The 15829-nt window shown below is 48.6% G+C and overlaps 2 protein-coding genes across 3 annotated transcripts in view; both read left to right on the forward strand.

The window, feature by feature from the left end:
* The window catches only part of TRPC2 (short transient receptor potential channel 2), a 20858-nt gene extending 5330 nt beyond the window's left edge, over positions 1-15528 (forward strand). Inside the window, exons 4-13 of one of the 2 annotated variants that reach the window (NM_001375822.1) lie at positions 346-510; positions 1530-1704; positions 4467-4667; positions 4752-4914; positions 5927-6019; positions 10192-10384; positions 10925-11052; positions 11175-11253; positions 13746-13875; positions 15003-15528. In NM_001375822.1, coding sequence (NP_001362751.1) covers positions 346-510; positions 1530-1704; positions 4467-4667; positions 4752-4914; positions 5927-6019; positions 10192-10384; positions 10925-11052; positions 11175-11253; positions 13746-13875; positions 15003-15382 — 1707 coding nt within the window. In that variant the 3' untranslated portion in view covers positions 15383-15528. The remainder of the gene's footprint in view (positions 1-345; positions 511-1529; positions 1705-4466; positions 4668-4751; positions 4915-5926; positions 6020-10191; positions 10385-10924; positions 11053-11174; positions 11254-13745; positions 13876-15002) is intronic. The other variant, XM_045038030.1, reaches the window with a different exon arrangement.
* Positions 13754-15829, forward strand: part of ART1 (ADP-ribosyltransferase 1) — a 20091-nt gene continuing 18015 nt past the window's right edge. Inside the window, exon 1 of the mRNA XM_045038791.1 lies at positions 13754-13875. The gene's annotated coding sequence lies outside the window, so the exon portion shown is untranslated. The remainder of the gene's footprint in view (positions 13876-15829) is intronic.

The following is a 15829-nucleotide window of genomic DNA, read 5'->3' on the forward strand; positions in this document are numbered from 1 at the left end:
CCACATCTCTAAGAAGGCAGAAAACCCTGTGGGTTCTGGGACTCTGGTACCTAGTTCCACCCACCACTACCTGGCTTAGACTCAAGAAAGAAAGAGGAATCCAGAGAGTCCAGAAAAATCTTTTGAGTTAAGCTTCTCCCTCACAGACTAGGAAACCAAGGCCTAAGGGTGGGGTCTGCCCAAGGTCACATGGCAAATGAGTTGCCTCTCTTCTGAGCTGGCTGGCCTGAGAAGAAATATGGTTCATCTCTGGGGCAGGGAAGGCAGGACTGTGCACACAATTGGCTCCCCCTCCCTTCCCTGCCTGGTAACCACCCACGCTGCTCACGCGCCATCTCTGCTTAGTTTGTAGCACACCCCATCTGCCAGCAAGTCCTGTCTTCCATCTGGTGTGGGAACCTGGCTGGCTGGCGTGGAAGCACCACCATCTGGAAGCTCTTTGTCGCCTTCCTCATCTTCCTCACCATGCCCTTCCTCTGCCTCGGCTACTGGCTGGCACCCAAGTCCCGGGTACTAAGAAAAAAGTTAATGATAACTGTCACTTATTGCGCACTTTGCTAATGTTCCCATGAAGTCACTTGAAGTGGCCCTGGAAAGTAGGTATTACACTTTCATTTTATAGAGGAGGCATGGGGAACAGAAGTGCTCTTTTTGTCCAGGGGACGCAGTAAATAGCCCAGTCCTGATTTAAACCGAGGTCTCTCTGCCTCCAAAGCCTGAATCTTATGTACGACCCAAAATCTCCTAAAGAGACCCCCGCCCCAACCTACAAATTATTGAGAGCCTGTATGGACCTAGCTATCTTTATTCCTTCATTTCAACAAGCATTTCCTTGAAACCCTGCTGTGAGCTGGGTGTTATGCCTGATCCGGGGGATATAATGTTAACCGGGTGAGAAACAGGGAGAGTGGTGTCCCAGGGAGCAGAAGCAGCTTGTCTGCAGGCCCAGGGGAGGGAGAACATAAAGTATCAGTGAGACGGAAAGAATTTCTGGTTGCTGAAGCATACGTACAAATAGTGAGTGATGGGGAGCAGGCAGGGGCCAGATCTAGCAGTGCTTTATAAGCAGTGATAGAAGCCATTGTAGGATTTTAATGGAGTGAGTGATCCCTTTAGTTATGTGCTTTAGAAAGTTCTCTCTACTAGAGGCATGAGGATGGGTTGGGGAGAGGGTAGGAGTTAGGGAGATGGTCGTTGTCTGAGATGGGGACACAGGAGGAGGAAGAGAAGGAACCAGTTTAGGATGGAAGATGATGAATTTATTTTTTAATTTGGTTGAGACTGAAGAGCCTGTGGGACCTCCAAGGATAAGTTGTTTTACTCTGTGATCCTCAATTCCTTAGCTGAAACACATGGGAATAGTACTACTCACCTCACACAGCTGTGAAGGAAATAGATGTGAAATAGAGCACATTCTCAATAAATGTCTGGATAAGTGTGCAAGTCAAAGGAGGGGTCTGGAAGCTCTCCAAGGAAGGGGTGGTGTGACAGGCCTCTGAGAGCCATGCTTTCCTCCCTCTCCCTGCAAGCTGGGCCATCTGCTGAAGATCCCAGTGCTGAAGTTCTTGCTGCACTCTGCCTCCTATCTGTGGTTCCTCATCTTCCTGCTGGGTGAGTCCCTGGCCATGGAGACACAGCTGAGCACCTTCCGCGGCCGCAGCCAGAGCGTCTGGGAGACTTCCCTACACATGGTTTGGGTCACAGGTACGTGTGTGGGGCCCTTTATTTGTAGTGGTCCCCCTTGTGGGCTCCCTCACTGTTCTTCAAAGTAAGTACTCCAGTAGAGGCGGGGGTGGGGGGGACCCTCTGCCTGTAGATGCCCGCAAACATAGAACCAAACCCCTCTAGGCTCCAGCACTCCAAGGGACCGTTTCTATTCACCCCTAGTTAGAGGATCTAGCCCTGTGATAAGACTCCCTGAGCAGGGGCCCCATTCTTACCCCACTCCAGAGGTCCCTATCCTTTCACAAATAAGACACTGGTCCATAGCTTCAGGTGGGAAATGACCCTGGCGTAATGGTAACCTGCCAGGACACCAGGCAGTCTATCCCAAAAGTCATGGAACAGAAAGGCTCACAGACCAAACTGAGATGCTTCAATCATACAGTTTACTAAATCCATAAATGGTGGTGCTGTTATGAGAACCAGAGTTGAAGTTTAAGCAGGGGCTGCGAGAGCCAGAAGTTGCCTCGCCCCAACACTTGGTCTGTAGAAGAGACATGGGGGCAAGTATGTCTGGCTACAGCTGAAGCTTGCTAATCATCCTGATGAGCAGCTAGGAATTTCCTTCGCAATTCTTTTTTTTTTTTTTAATGTTTACTTATTTTATTATTTATTTTTTTAATGTTTATTTATTTTTGAGAGACAGAGAGGGAGAGAGCGCCAGTGGGGGAAGGGCAGAGAGGGAGAGGGAGACAGAGAATCGGAAGCAGACTCCAGGCTCTGAGCTGTCAGCACAGAGCCCGACGCAGGGCTCAAATTCACGAACCGTAAGATCATGACCTGATCCGAAGTCTAATGCTTAACTGACTGAGCCACCCAGGTGCCCCAATTTATTTATTTTTGAGAGAGAGCACTCAAGCAGCGAAGGGGCAGAGAGAGAGGGAGACACAGAATCTGAAGCAGGACCCAGGCTCTGAGCTGTCAGCACAGAACCCAACATGGGGCTTGAACTCACAAGCCATGAGATCATGACCTGAACTGAAGTCTAACGCTTAACCAACTGAACCACCCAGGCACCCCAAGGAATTCTTGTGCAAAAGACACATAGGGCCAGAAAGGGTATCAACAGTGGGTAGCTGACTTAAGAGCTGATGAATCCTGAGGGCTTCAGCTGCCTCATGTATATTCAGTATATTATGAATACTTAATCCCTTTCTATGTATTCACACACAAATGCTCCACTCGTTTTATTTGTTCAACATGCCACCCAAATAACTAACTTATCTATGCTCAACCTGTAAGTTTCATGCATTCCATTGGTTTTCTTCTATAGCAGAAATCAAGTGTTCTTGAACAGTTCAGCAAAGGCAATTACAAGAACCCCCCCAGAACTCTATCTAGCCTCTGGCTGGGCAGCTCAGCGGGTTGGGCCATAGGCCCCCTTCCTCAGCTGCCCTCCCCTCAGCCCTAGCTTAGTCAGCAAACTCCTAATAAATGCTTGTTGTTCACTGTGAGTGAAGCCCTGATAATGCACGGATAAATTAAATATGGTTCCATCCATCCATCCATGCAACAACATATAGGACTGAACATCCATCCCAGGTTCACAAGATAGTCTGCTGCTGTCAGAATTGATTCAGTTCCTGACCACACCATGTTCCCACTTGTCCCAGGCCTATGCTCATTCTCTTTCTCCAGTCCTGTCCCCTTCCTACATGACCCCATCACCTGGCTGGCTCCCCTTCTTCCTTCAAATCTCAGCTTAAATGTCACTTTCTTTGAGAAGCTTTCCCTGGACCCCAAATCAGGGTGAGGGTCCCTTCCTAAATACTCCCAAAACAACCTGTTTCCCTGCTCCTCAATCTTTGCATTCACCATACTGAATTGTAACCACTTGGCTACTTGCCCATCTCCCTCACTAGAATCCTGGAAGGCCGGGGACCATATTTGTGCCAGGGTCCCACTGGCATATGGTGGTAGCTTAATAAATGTTAGTTTAATAGTGACTACTCAGCCTTGTTCTGGGCACTGGGGACAAGGAGATGAATCAGACATGGTCCCTGCCCTTAAGGAGTTCAGAGTTTAGGGGCGGTGAGGGGAGACAGACCCAGGAAGAGATACCCTATAGGGCCCCGTGGTTGATGGCATCACAGAGATCTGAATGGAGCTGTGAGAGCAGAGTTCAGGGAGCAACTCACTGCACCTGCTCAGGGAAGGTTTTGCAGACAAGGCAGTATTTGACCTGGGCCATATAGGCGAGCCTGGCTTCAAATGGGTGTGGAAGGGCATTCTAGGCAGACAGAAAAAGCACACAACGTGTATCCAGGGAATGCAGAAGGGTACAATGCGGCAGGGTTACCTGGCTAATGGGGTCCAAGACCCAACGCCCCCATCCCTAGGTCTGGCACTTTTCCCCACTGAGACATGGGCACTCAGAGCAGGCAAATAGTTTGGAGCCCCTTCAAGTCAATATTCTAGAAATATTTGTCCAGCATTTAGGAGAAACAGATTTAAACCATTCCCTCCCAGTACCAACCTCTCCCAGGTGTTAGTTTATGCATATAAGCCAACTGGGATCATCGGTGCAGGCCCCACGGTAGAGGTGTCCACATCAGCTGGTAGTCTTTTTTATTTTCACAGATCACTTTGTAGTTACGTAGATTGCATGGTTATGTTTAATCACCTTCGTTCCTGTGATGTTTTAGCTCCCCCGCCCCACGGATAGGTGCCCCCACACAATAACCTAGCTCTGACCTGGAAGCAGGACAGTTCTGCCTCGTCCTGTCCCTGCCTCCTACCTTCAGGCTTTCTGTGGTTTGAGTGCAAGGAAGTGTGGATTGAGGGCCTGCGCAGTTACCTCCTGGACTGGTGGAACTTCTTGGATGTGGTCATCCTGTCCCTGTACCTGGCGGCCTTTGCGCTGCGCCTCCTTCTGGCCGGGCTTGCCCATGTGCACTGCCGGGATGCCCCCAACGGAGCTGCCTGCCACTATTTCACCACAGCTGGTGAGTGCCCCCCAACTCAGTTGGGGTCCCCCAGGCCCTTCTCTCCTTTGGATGTCAGCCTCAGCCTCATTCCACCCTGCACAGAGCGAAGTGAGTGGCGCACTGAGGATCCCCAGTTCCTGGCGGAGGTGTTGTTTGCCGTCACCAGCATGCTCAGTTTCACCCGCCTGGCCTACATCCTGCCGGCCCATGAGTCCCTGGGCACTCTGCAGATTTCTATTGGCAGGATGATTGACGACATGATCCGGTGAGTACTGTACCTGCTCAGAGCATCCTCCACTGTGATAGACTCCACTTGACCTCCTTGTAAAAGTCCTCACCTCTAGTTGGCACAGGGGTTCTTAACCTCGCTTCCTTGCAGAGGCTCCAGAGACCTCTGAGGTCCTGAAATTACAGACAAAACTAGGGATGTAGACGTAAATGCACATTTCTCTGCAGCAAGGGTCTATAACTTTCATCTAATTCTCAAAGAGGCCCATGACCCCTGAAAAGATTAGGAACCACTGACAGCAGGACTCGCCCTTGGATGGGAATTCCAGCCCCAGTTCTGTTGCTCCTCATGACCCGCTCAGGGCCTCAGTTTTCCCATCTTTGTGGTAAGGGCACTGAAGTCAGGGGTCCCTTTGGATCGTTCCCACTCTGCAACAGCTCTTTGAACTCGTGGCATTATCTAGTATTCTTGGTGCTTATCACCTAATAATTGGCAGCCAAACCTGGACTCTCCCGCTAAGCAGAGCCCATAGTTAGTGCCTGCTGCCCAGGGAATCCCCTGCCTGAAGCCCTGGTTACATCTACGAACATCTTCAGCTCAGCTCAGCTTGAGGAGAATCTCCCACCCCACCCCTGAGACTCTTCTACCCGCATGCCCCCCACCCAGCCCCTGTTGCAGGCTGACCCATTCTCACAGGTAGCTTTACCACTGCTGCTGATAAATCCTGTCCAGTAGGACTGTCTGACTCACTCTTCCTTGAACCACCTCTTAGCATTTCAGTCCCTCCCTGGGAGACTGGCCCATCCCCAGCTTGGATCACTTCAACTAAGTATCCTTTATTCTCAAGGAAGAGCTCCTGCTTTGGCACCATTTTAAATGACTTCTCCTTTCCCATCTTTACTTTCTCTGTTCTTAATAATCACCAAATTTGAATACTTGTCAAGAGATGCTGAGTCTGGGAGGCCATCACTTGATCCCTCTTCCCAGAACCTGACTTCTCCCAACATAGAAACCTTCTCTGACCTTTCCCCATCCCACCCCCTGCCAGGTTTATGTTCATCCTCATGATCATCCTGACTGCCTTCCTCTGTGGCCTCAACAACATCTACGTGCCCTACCAGGAGACAGAGCGTCTGGGCAAGTATGCTGGGGTGGAGGCAGGGTGGATAGGTGGGAGTCTGGGGCTGATCGGTCTGGAACTTAGTGATCACCACTGCCTTCCCTCTCCTTTCTCATCTCTTCATTCATAATTAATCTCTTGTTTGAGCAATAATTCACTCTCTCATTGATTCCTACTCATTCATTTGTTCATTAACTCATTTACTCATTCACTTTTTCCCCAAACTTTTTATTTTGAAAAATGTCAATCCTATGAAAAAGTTAAAAGCACAGTGGTTGCCCATATACCCTTCACCTAGCTTCATCAGTTGTTAATGTTTTACCACACTTTGCTCTATCTATTGCTCTCCTTATTTTATTTTCCTTGAAACATTTAAAAGTACGTTGCGAACATCATGACACTTTATCCCTAAATATTTCAGGAGATTTCCTAAGAGCATAACCACAAAACGATTATCACACTAAAAAAAATTATTTCTGCTTCCTTTTCTTTTTTTTTAAATGTTTATTTAATTTTTGAGAGAGAGAGAGAGAGCATGCACAAGGGGCAGAGAGAGAGGGAGACAGAGAATCCAAAGCAGGCTCTAACCCAAGAATCATGAGATCATGACCTGAGATGAAGTTGGATGCTTTTTCTTTTTTCTTTTCTAAAGTAAGCTCTATGCCCAATGTGGGGCTTGAACTCATGACTCCAAGACCAAGAGTCACATGCTCTACTGACTGAGCCAGCCAGGCACTCCCACCCTCAAAAAATTTAATATCCAGGGGCACCTGGCTAGGTCAGTCAGTAGAGCATGTGTCTCTTGATCCGGGGGTTGTGAGTTCAAGCCCCACATTGAATGTAGAGCTTACTTTAAAAATTGTTTAATTAATTAATTAATATTGAACCCAAATTATTATTTTCTGTATAGTTCTTATTCAAGTTTCTCCAGTTGACCCGCCCCCCCCAAAAGTCTTTCTACCCTTTTAAAACTCTGAGAACCTATCTGGGGTCATGTGTTTCATTTTGTTATCATATCTCTTTAGTCTCCTTTATTTAAAAAAAAATTTTTTTTAATGTTTATTTATTTTTGACAGAGAGAGAGAGAGAGAGAGACAGAGCATGAGCGGGGGAGGGGCAGAGAGAAGGAGGGGCAGAGAAGGAGACACAGAATCCGAAGCAGGCTCCAGGCTCTGAGCTGTCAGCACAGAGCCCAACGCGAGGCTCAAACTCAGACGGCAAGATCATGACATAAGCCGAAGTCGGACGCCAACTGACTGAGCCACCCAGGGGCCCCTCTCTTTACTCTCCTTTAATCTGCAACATGCCCTCTACCTTTTCTTTGTCTTTCATAACAAATGAACTTTTTTGAAGAGTACAGATCAAAGTATACTGTAGAGTATTCTACAGTTGGGATTTATCTGAGTAGTTCCTCATGATAAGATTAAAGTTAAGCAGTTTTGTCAAGAACACAACGTAGCTGATGATGTGTATTTTCCACTGCATCACATCAGGAGACAGAAGATGTCAGTGTAGCCCATTGGGAGGCCCAATGGTCTATCAAACCTCTTCACTGTAAAGGTACTAAGGATGCCCTTTAGTAATATAAAGATATGCTGATACCGTGTGACTAACCTGTTCCCTTGCAACCTTTCACTCAGTGGCTTTAGCATCCATGAATCAGTTATTATAATAGTGGTTTCAAGATGGTGATCTTCTACTACTGCCATTCTTTCTATATATTTTTAAAAATTTTTTAACATTTTATTTATTTATTTATTTATTTATTTATTTATTTATTTATTTTTGAGAGACAGAGAAAGAGACAGAACATGAGCAGGGGAGAGGCAGAGAGAGAGAGAGAGAGAGAGAGGAGCACAGAATCTAAAGCAGGCTCCAGACTCTGAGCTGTCAATACAGAGCCTGATGCAGGACTTGAACCCATGAATGTGAGATCATGACCTGAGCCGAAGTCAGACGCTCAACTGAGTGAGCCACCAAAGCGCCTCTCTTTCTATATTTCTTTGCTGGCATTCTTCTCTAAAGACGTGCTGTCTTATTTTTTAAAAATCACTATGGGATTCAAAGATTTTTTAAAATATAAGAATCCATTATAGTCATTATTTCTTTTTGATGCTCAGTTCTTCCAAAACATAGCCAATAATTCTTGTGTCTGTTTATTCACTCACTCATTCATTGTCCATTCATTCATTTGCCCACTTTTTAAGTTTATTCACTTCATCATTCAGTTGTGGTGGGCTTTTTATAATTGTTGTCGGGCCCACACCCATTTACTGACACCTTTGCAGTAAGTCCTATCCCTGGCACTGGAAGCACAGATAGAGGAAATGAACTGAACCAGGCTCAGTCTCATGAAGAAGATATCCAGTGTGCACAAATAAGCTCAATTTGTGGTGATAAGTGCTGTGAGGAAGGAGGACTTCTGTTGAGGAGACCCACAGGGGAAAGCTCCTTCCGGGGGAAACCCCTAGGGGTGGCAACCATTCATTCCAGCCAGCTTGGGTAATCAGGAAAGACTTCACCAGGAAGGAATTATCTGTACTCCACCTACAAGGATTATGGGCTTCAGAGAAGGTGCAGGGCATCCTGGTCAGAAAGGGAACATGTACCAAAGCAGGGAGGTATGGCTGTAGAATATAGCAAGATGTCTTCCATGGTTGGCATGTAGAGGGAGTTGTGAAAGAAGAGCTGGAGAGGGTAGAGGAGCCAGGTCATGGAGCCCACGAATGTCCTCCTAAGAAGCTTGGGCTGTTTCCAGCATGCCAGGGAGCTCCGGGTGGCCTTTGAAGCAATGATTCTGTTATAAATTCTTCATGAGTGCAACTACATGGTTTTATCAATGATGCTGAAGGAGCTACACTTGGGCCTGTGGATATTGGTCAAGGCTTTGTCATTGGTTCCAGTATAAATGGAGGCTTTATTCCAGTATAAATGGAGACCAATCCTCTTACTAAGAATTTTTGTTCACATCCAACCTTCAGGATGTTAACTTAAAGGAACTGAGCTTAGACAGCTGAAACCGTGAACTGTAGCACCAGAGGCAGCAACCATTCATTCCAGCTTGCTTCATAGGTCCTGGTGGTGTCAGTCACTCCACAGTGGCACAGGCAGCCTGAGCCCTCCTGTGCTGTTCATTCACAGATGACACCTTATTAAGTAAAAAAAAATATTTCTGCTAACAATCTCAGGTAAGTTGCATGGTAGGCATATGAACTGAGAGTGATTAGGAGGAGCATTTAAGGTTTGACAAACCTCAAATCAGCAATTAAAAAGAACACCTAGATGGGGCAGGGGAGGGGGGAGTGCCTGGGTGGCTCAGTTGGTTGAGCCAACTCAGGTAGTGATCCCAGGGTTGTGAGATTGAGCCCAGTATTGGGCTCCATGCTGAACGTGAAGCCTGCTTAAGATTCTCTCTCTCTCTCTCTCTCTCTTTCTCTCTTTCTCTCTTTCTCTCTCCCTCCCCAGCCCATTCACTCTCTCTTTCTAAAAGAAAGAAAGAAAGAAAGAAAGAAAGAAAGAAAGAAAGAAAGAAAGAAAGAAAGAAGAGAGGGAGGGAGGGAGGGAGGGAGGGAGGGAGGGAGGGAGGAAGGAAGGACGGACACCTTGGATGCAATGTAGAGAAGAACAGAATAACAAGAGATTGAAGCCAGAGATCAGATGCAGGGGCTGTTGCAGTAATCTAGGCCTGAACTGGCACTGAGATGGAGGGAGTAAGATGAATTCACAAATAACATGATCAGGTCTGTGAGTGACTAACAGACAAGCACATTCTGCTGGGGGTCAAGAAGGGAGTTCAGGAAGGGCTTCCCGGAAGAGGTGGCATTGGCTTTGCTATCAGAGTGGTCCAAATCACCATCCTCTCTCACCCAGACCATGACAAGTTTCTTAACTGGTCTTCATGCCCCTACTCTCTCATAACTGTATCCTTAGTACATTTGGCTCATAGTAACATACTCTATAAATATTGGCTTACTGAAAGAATAAAAGTGAGAGCTCAGAAATGACAAGAGTAGGTATGGGTCAGTGTGGTCCAAAGGGCTTCATGGAAGCAGATCGCCCTTAGCTGGGTCCTGGAGGGTGAGGAGGAGTGTGTCTGGCTGGGTCCCGGAGGGTGAGGAGGAGTGTGTCCGGGTGGTGCTCAGGCTCTTCTCCCACCCCTCACATCCTATTCTTTGCTTGGCCCGGCACACCAGTTTCAACGAGACATTCCAGTTTCTGTTCTGGACTATGTTTGGCATGGAGGAGCACAGCGTTGTAGACATGCCTCAGTTTCTGGTGCCTGAATTCGTGGGCCGGGCCCTCTACGGCATCTTTACCATCGTCATGGTCATTGTGCTGCTCAACATGCTCATTGCCATGATTACCAACTCCTTCCAGAAGATTGAGGTGTGTGGACTGAGGCCACCTGTGGCCAGGGAAAAGAAGGGACACAGAGATGGAGAGGAAATGGATGCAAGGAGTCCAGACACTTGGGTTCCTCCTCTGGCTCCCCTCCTGTTTTGTTTTGTGGCTTGGGGCAAGTTTTCCTTACCAGGCCTCATTTTCTTCATCTCTAAAATGAGGCTCTTTAATAATACTATTCGTTTCTCCAGACACAAGACGCTTCATGGTGGGGAGGAAGGGTGTGTTGTGGAAATGTAGATGGGAACATGGGAAGGGAGAGGGAAGATGGATGGGGTCAGGTTTGTGGCTGGAGAACAGCCTGGGCAGGAATTGGATGTCAGAGGATGAAAGACAGTGGTGAGGAAGAAAGGAAGGGGGGAGCCAGGTGGGGGAAATGTGAGTGATAAATGGGAATGGGGAGAAGGCGGCGCTTGGCACACTGCAGGAGAGACATGGAGACCAGGGGGAGCATGAGGCAGACTGCGCGGGCAGGAGGGCGAGGGGCCAAAGCAGTCCTTGCATAGCCTCTGCCTCCGGCCTCAGGACGACGCCGATGTGGAGTGGAAGTTTGCTCGCTCCAAGCTCTACCTGTCCTACTTCCGGGAAGGCCTGACGCTGCCTGTGCCCTTCAACATCCTGCCCTCCCCCAAGGCCCTCTTCTACCTTCTCAGGTAATGACCTGAGAGCTTTTGCTCCCAACCCCCCAAGCACCCAGCACCCCTAGCCCAGCTCCTGCCCAATTCCCTACACCCTGTCCCCTGATCAACCGCTGTGGGTCCTCTGAATCTCTCAGGAGAATATTCCGCTTCATCTGCTGTTGCTGTTCCTGCTGTAAAACCAAGAAGCCAGACTACCCGCCAATCCCCACTTTTGTGAGTACCTCATTTGCTTGTCCGTGGTCTTCGTCACAACAGGCCTTCAATGGTATTATCTATACCACCTGTTTGTCTGCACACCCTTGTCTGTCTTTCTGGACATGTTCTCCAGAAGGCCAGCTCCTAGGTCCTCCTCTAGCATATGACTGCCTTTCCTTCTTCCTGACTCTGGCCATTTTCTAGATTTCCAACCATGGGTCACCCAGCTTAAACAGAAATCCATGCCACCTTGCTCCCAAGCCACTGACACCCTGTTCAGCTCAGGCACATCCTATAGCCTTAAGTGGCCACCGGAGCCTCTGCTGAGCCACAGAAGGATCAAGAAACCCCTACTCCCCCAATAATCCTTTTCAGTATTGTATTTTTATTACTATTTTTACATAATCTTTTTGCCATCAGAAAGAAAAAAAAAAAAAAGCTCCCAGCCTTCAGACAAACCTCTTGGCCCTAAACTGAGCCAAGACACAGATGAACATTTAAAAAAAAAAAAAAAAAAAAGTTAAGAAACCAAGGGACAAATGCCCCACAAACTAGGAAATTAAATGGCTGATAGAGGCCTGAGAGAGGAGGCTGAGCCTCCAAGGGGCTCCCTTATCTCTTGTTATCTGTTCCCTAACCCAGGCATGGGCGCCATATCCTAATTCAGACCAGCGTTACTGCCAGGTCTGTAGGGGGTTCTATCTGTTCCCTTTAAAACTTGTTACCTGAGGATCTCTCCAGGCCAGGGTCGCCAGGCCAGATCCCCAGGTGAAGAAGGCTCTTCCTGATTGGTCAATAGTTTGTTCAACAAGTACTTACCAAAGCATACCTATTCTGGAAATAAAGATATGCAGAATGGTGGTCCCTCAAGGTCTAGAGTAGGAAGGAGATGGACTGTAATTGCACAGCACAGCCAGCCTATGGTAGAAAGAAGCACAGAGGACAGGCCCCAGACCCAGGAATCCGGGAGTTTCCCGGAGTCTTGAGGGCAGAACAGTATCCTGAAGGGTAAACAGGAGGTTGATGGGCAGATACAGTGGAAATGGGAGCTCTAGGCACAGTAAACTGCATGTGTTCAGCATGGGGAAAACAGGATGCTTACAAGAAATTAAACACCCAGGGTTCCTTGTTCCCACCACTTCCTGGCTCCAGGAGTTCCTGTGTAGACACCTCCTTTACCTTAATGGACTTTTGACTCCAAATTCTGGAATTATCACCCTATTCCCCCTGCCACTTCCTGTTCCTGTCCAGGCTGCCTGATGCATATTTGCAGACCATGTGTCAAGACTCCTCCACCCTAGGATGAGACTCTGCCTCTTTGCCTGGGCTTGAACCCCATTCTCTGGGCATGTGCCAGTCCTGAATGGGCATAAGCAGTGTGTCCTGCTGGACCACCCCCCCACACTAGCCAGCTGGGATCACCCCAGTCCTCCAGTGCACCCCCATGGGAGTCCCACCCTTCTCCCAGCTGCCCCCACCTCACTTATTCTTTGATGATCCAATCAGATGTCCTTTTCCCACCTATCCCACATCCTTAGGAAATGGCCTCCCTAAGTCTTTACTGATTATTTAATAAGAAAAATGCTTTACATAACTCTGTAGCTGTAAAGGACCTATCATTCTCTCTCATGCTTCTGCCTGCCCATCTTGGTCAATCCTGTCTTTTCCCTGAAAATATTTAAAAAATGTTTTGCTTTTGTTATATTATAAAAGTACATGTGCTAACTCTAAAATATCTAGAGAGAAGATAAAACTAGATAAAAACAATTATTTCCTAAGCATGTAGAGAGCCCTTACTCTATGTCCCAGTGAAGTACTAACCTGGGAAGTAGACATCATTACCATTTCTGTCTTAAATTTGGAGACACTCAGGCCTGAAGAAATTGAGTAGCTTGCCTGAGGCACAAAGTTGCTAAATGACGGAGCTGGGATTTGAACCTAAGTCATCCCAGTCTAGCGCTTCGCCTACTACACCTCTGTTCTCTCTCCACTGTCTGCTCCATCCATATGCCCTGCTTGCCCTTCTGATACCGTCCTGAGGCCTATAACTGGACCCCAAACCAATCATTCTAATTGGCATGATGATATCCATCTCATAAGCATGAGCAGGTACCTGTGGGTGCCTCCCCCCAGCCCCTAGTCTCCCCTTGTGCAGAATTTGAAGGGCAGAGTTAGCCTGGACTAACTCAAGAAAACCAAGATGGGGTTGGTGGCAGGGGAGAGAACTCAACTGTGCCCGGCTCAACATTTTTGTCTTTGCCCTGCCCCACCCACCCCCTGCACCCCTACCGACCCCTCGCCCCCCTACCCTGGTTCTCTTACCCTTGGCCATTCCTCAGCGTCTGCCTCCTGTCTTCCAGGACTGCATCAGGGTCTAACTATGTGGCCTTCAGGGGCAGCAAAGTCTGCACAGACTTGGCCTCCAACGTTTATCATCTGGGGGAGGGCACAAGAATTAGAGAATGGCTTGGGGTGGGGGTCTCTCTCACCCTCTGGTGTTCCTATCGCAGGCCAATCCTGGGGCAGGGGCAGGGCCTGGGGAGGGAGAACGTGGATCCTACCGCCTCCGAGTTATCAAGGCCCTGGTACAGCGCTACATAGAGACAGCCCGGCGGGAGTTTGAGGAGACCCGTCGGAAAGGTTAGTGGCTTGCCCCCAAACCTTCCCCATTGCCAGTCCTTGCTCATATAAATACCACACACCCAGACACACCCTGCAGTGTGGCCTTTCTACTCAATGACTCTCTGAGCCATTCAGACATTTATTCCATTCATTTCATTTAATCCTTCATGTGTTTGTTGATTCATTCACTCTCTTACCCATTCACTCACTCACTTAACTCATTATTCACTCATTCACTTATTCACTCACTCAACCACCATTCCCCACTACATTCCGTTTGTTCCAGCCTCATCTTGGAGGGAGGGGGTACTATGTCAAGCAGAGACACAGGGGAAACTTTCAGTCTGGTGAGAAAGAGAAACCATCTTTGTAGGCAGATAGTGCTTAGCTAGGAGAGACCCAAATTGCCATGGGAGCCCAAGGGAGAGGGAAAGAGAGAGAGAGAGAGAGAGAGAGAGAGAGAGAGAGAGAGACAGCACCTATTATTTTGACAGGCTATTGGGAAGGTAGAAGAATAGAGGACCAGAAATGGGAGAAAGCAGAGGTGTAATTGAAACTGGGCCCTGATGGGGCGCCTGGGTGGCGCAGTCGGTTAAGCGTCCGACTTCAGCCAGGTCACGATCTCGCGGTCCGTGAGTTCGAGCCCTGCGTCAGGCTCTGGGCTGATGGCTCAGAGCCTGGAGCCTGTTTCCGATTCTGTGTCTCCCTCTCTCTCTCTCTGCCCGTCCCCCGTTCATGCTCTGTCTCTCTCTGTCCCAAAAATAAATAAACGTCGAAAAAAAAAAGAAACTGGGCCCTGAGGATGGTTAGATGGGAACAGGGCTGACAAGGGCAGAGGCACAAATCTCTACCCATTAAAACTTTCCCATTCCTGTGATTCCTGACCCCTTCTCTGGGGAGAGGATCCCTTTCCTTCTTTGTATCTTCTAAACTCATGGCCACCTCAGCCCCACTCAGATTCATCTGCCCCAGACTCTGCCTGCTCCTGATCCCCAGCCCACGAGCCAGTCTCTCACTTTCTCCAGTTTTCCTCCCTCAGGACCCACAGGCATATGTCCCCTGAGATTCTGTTGAGGGTAGAAGTGGTTCAGGGCAGGCTCATCTTCTGAGATGATCCCCATCAATACCTTCCCCCACACCCCCAGACCTGGGCAACAGACTGACAGAGCTGACCAAGACTGTGTCTCGACTGCAAAGTGAGGTGGCTGGTGTGCGGCGGACTCTGGAAGAGGGAGGGACACCCCGACCACCCGGAGGTGCCAGCGTCCTCAGTCGCTACATCACCCGAGTGCGCAACAGCTTCCAGAATCTGGGCCCCCCCATCCCTGAAACCCCAGAGCTGACAGTGCCAGGGCTTGTGGGGACCCAGGTATCTTCGGAAACTGGGCTTCAGGATGCTGGAGGGGCTAGGACTCCAGCTTCTGGCGAGTCTGGCCCTTCCTCCCCAGCTCACGTGTTAGTGCACAGGGAGCAAGAATCAGAGGCGGCTGGGGACCTGCCCCAGGAGGAAGATTTGGGAATCTAAGGGGGGTCCTGATGCAGTGGGAGGGTCCCTTCTTCTGTTACTAGGTAGAGAAGCCTAGATAAGCGAGGGTAGGGGTCACTTAGTAGAAGCCTGTGCTGCTTTACTTGCCTCAATAAAGTTTCTGTTCTGGATGTCAGATGCCTCCAGAGAGTGTAAGGATCTCTGTCTCTTCACGTTTTGAGATCCCTTTCCCTTGTCCCTGAAATGGACTCTTGTGGGAGCAGGACAGACAGAAATGTCTTGCTATGGGGTCCCAGGTATCTTGGGTTTAGGCTCCTACTTGAGTTCCTTCACATCATTAGTGGAAAGGATTCTGGACTGGGAGGCAGGGAGCCTGGTTTTAATACTAACTCTTTGATCTTGAGCAAGTTGCTTCTTTCCTTAGCTTTGCATTCCTCATCTGACAAATGGGCGATGAATCCATCTCCCTTCCTTCCTTTCCTTCCC

Source organism: Felis catus, chromosome D1 (assembly GCF_018350175.1).
Source record: "Felis catus isolate Fca126 chromosome D1, F.catus_Fca126_mat1.0, whole genome shotgun sequence".
NCBI lineage: Eukaryota > Metazoa > Chordata > Mammalia > Carnivora > Felidae > Felis > Felis catus.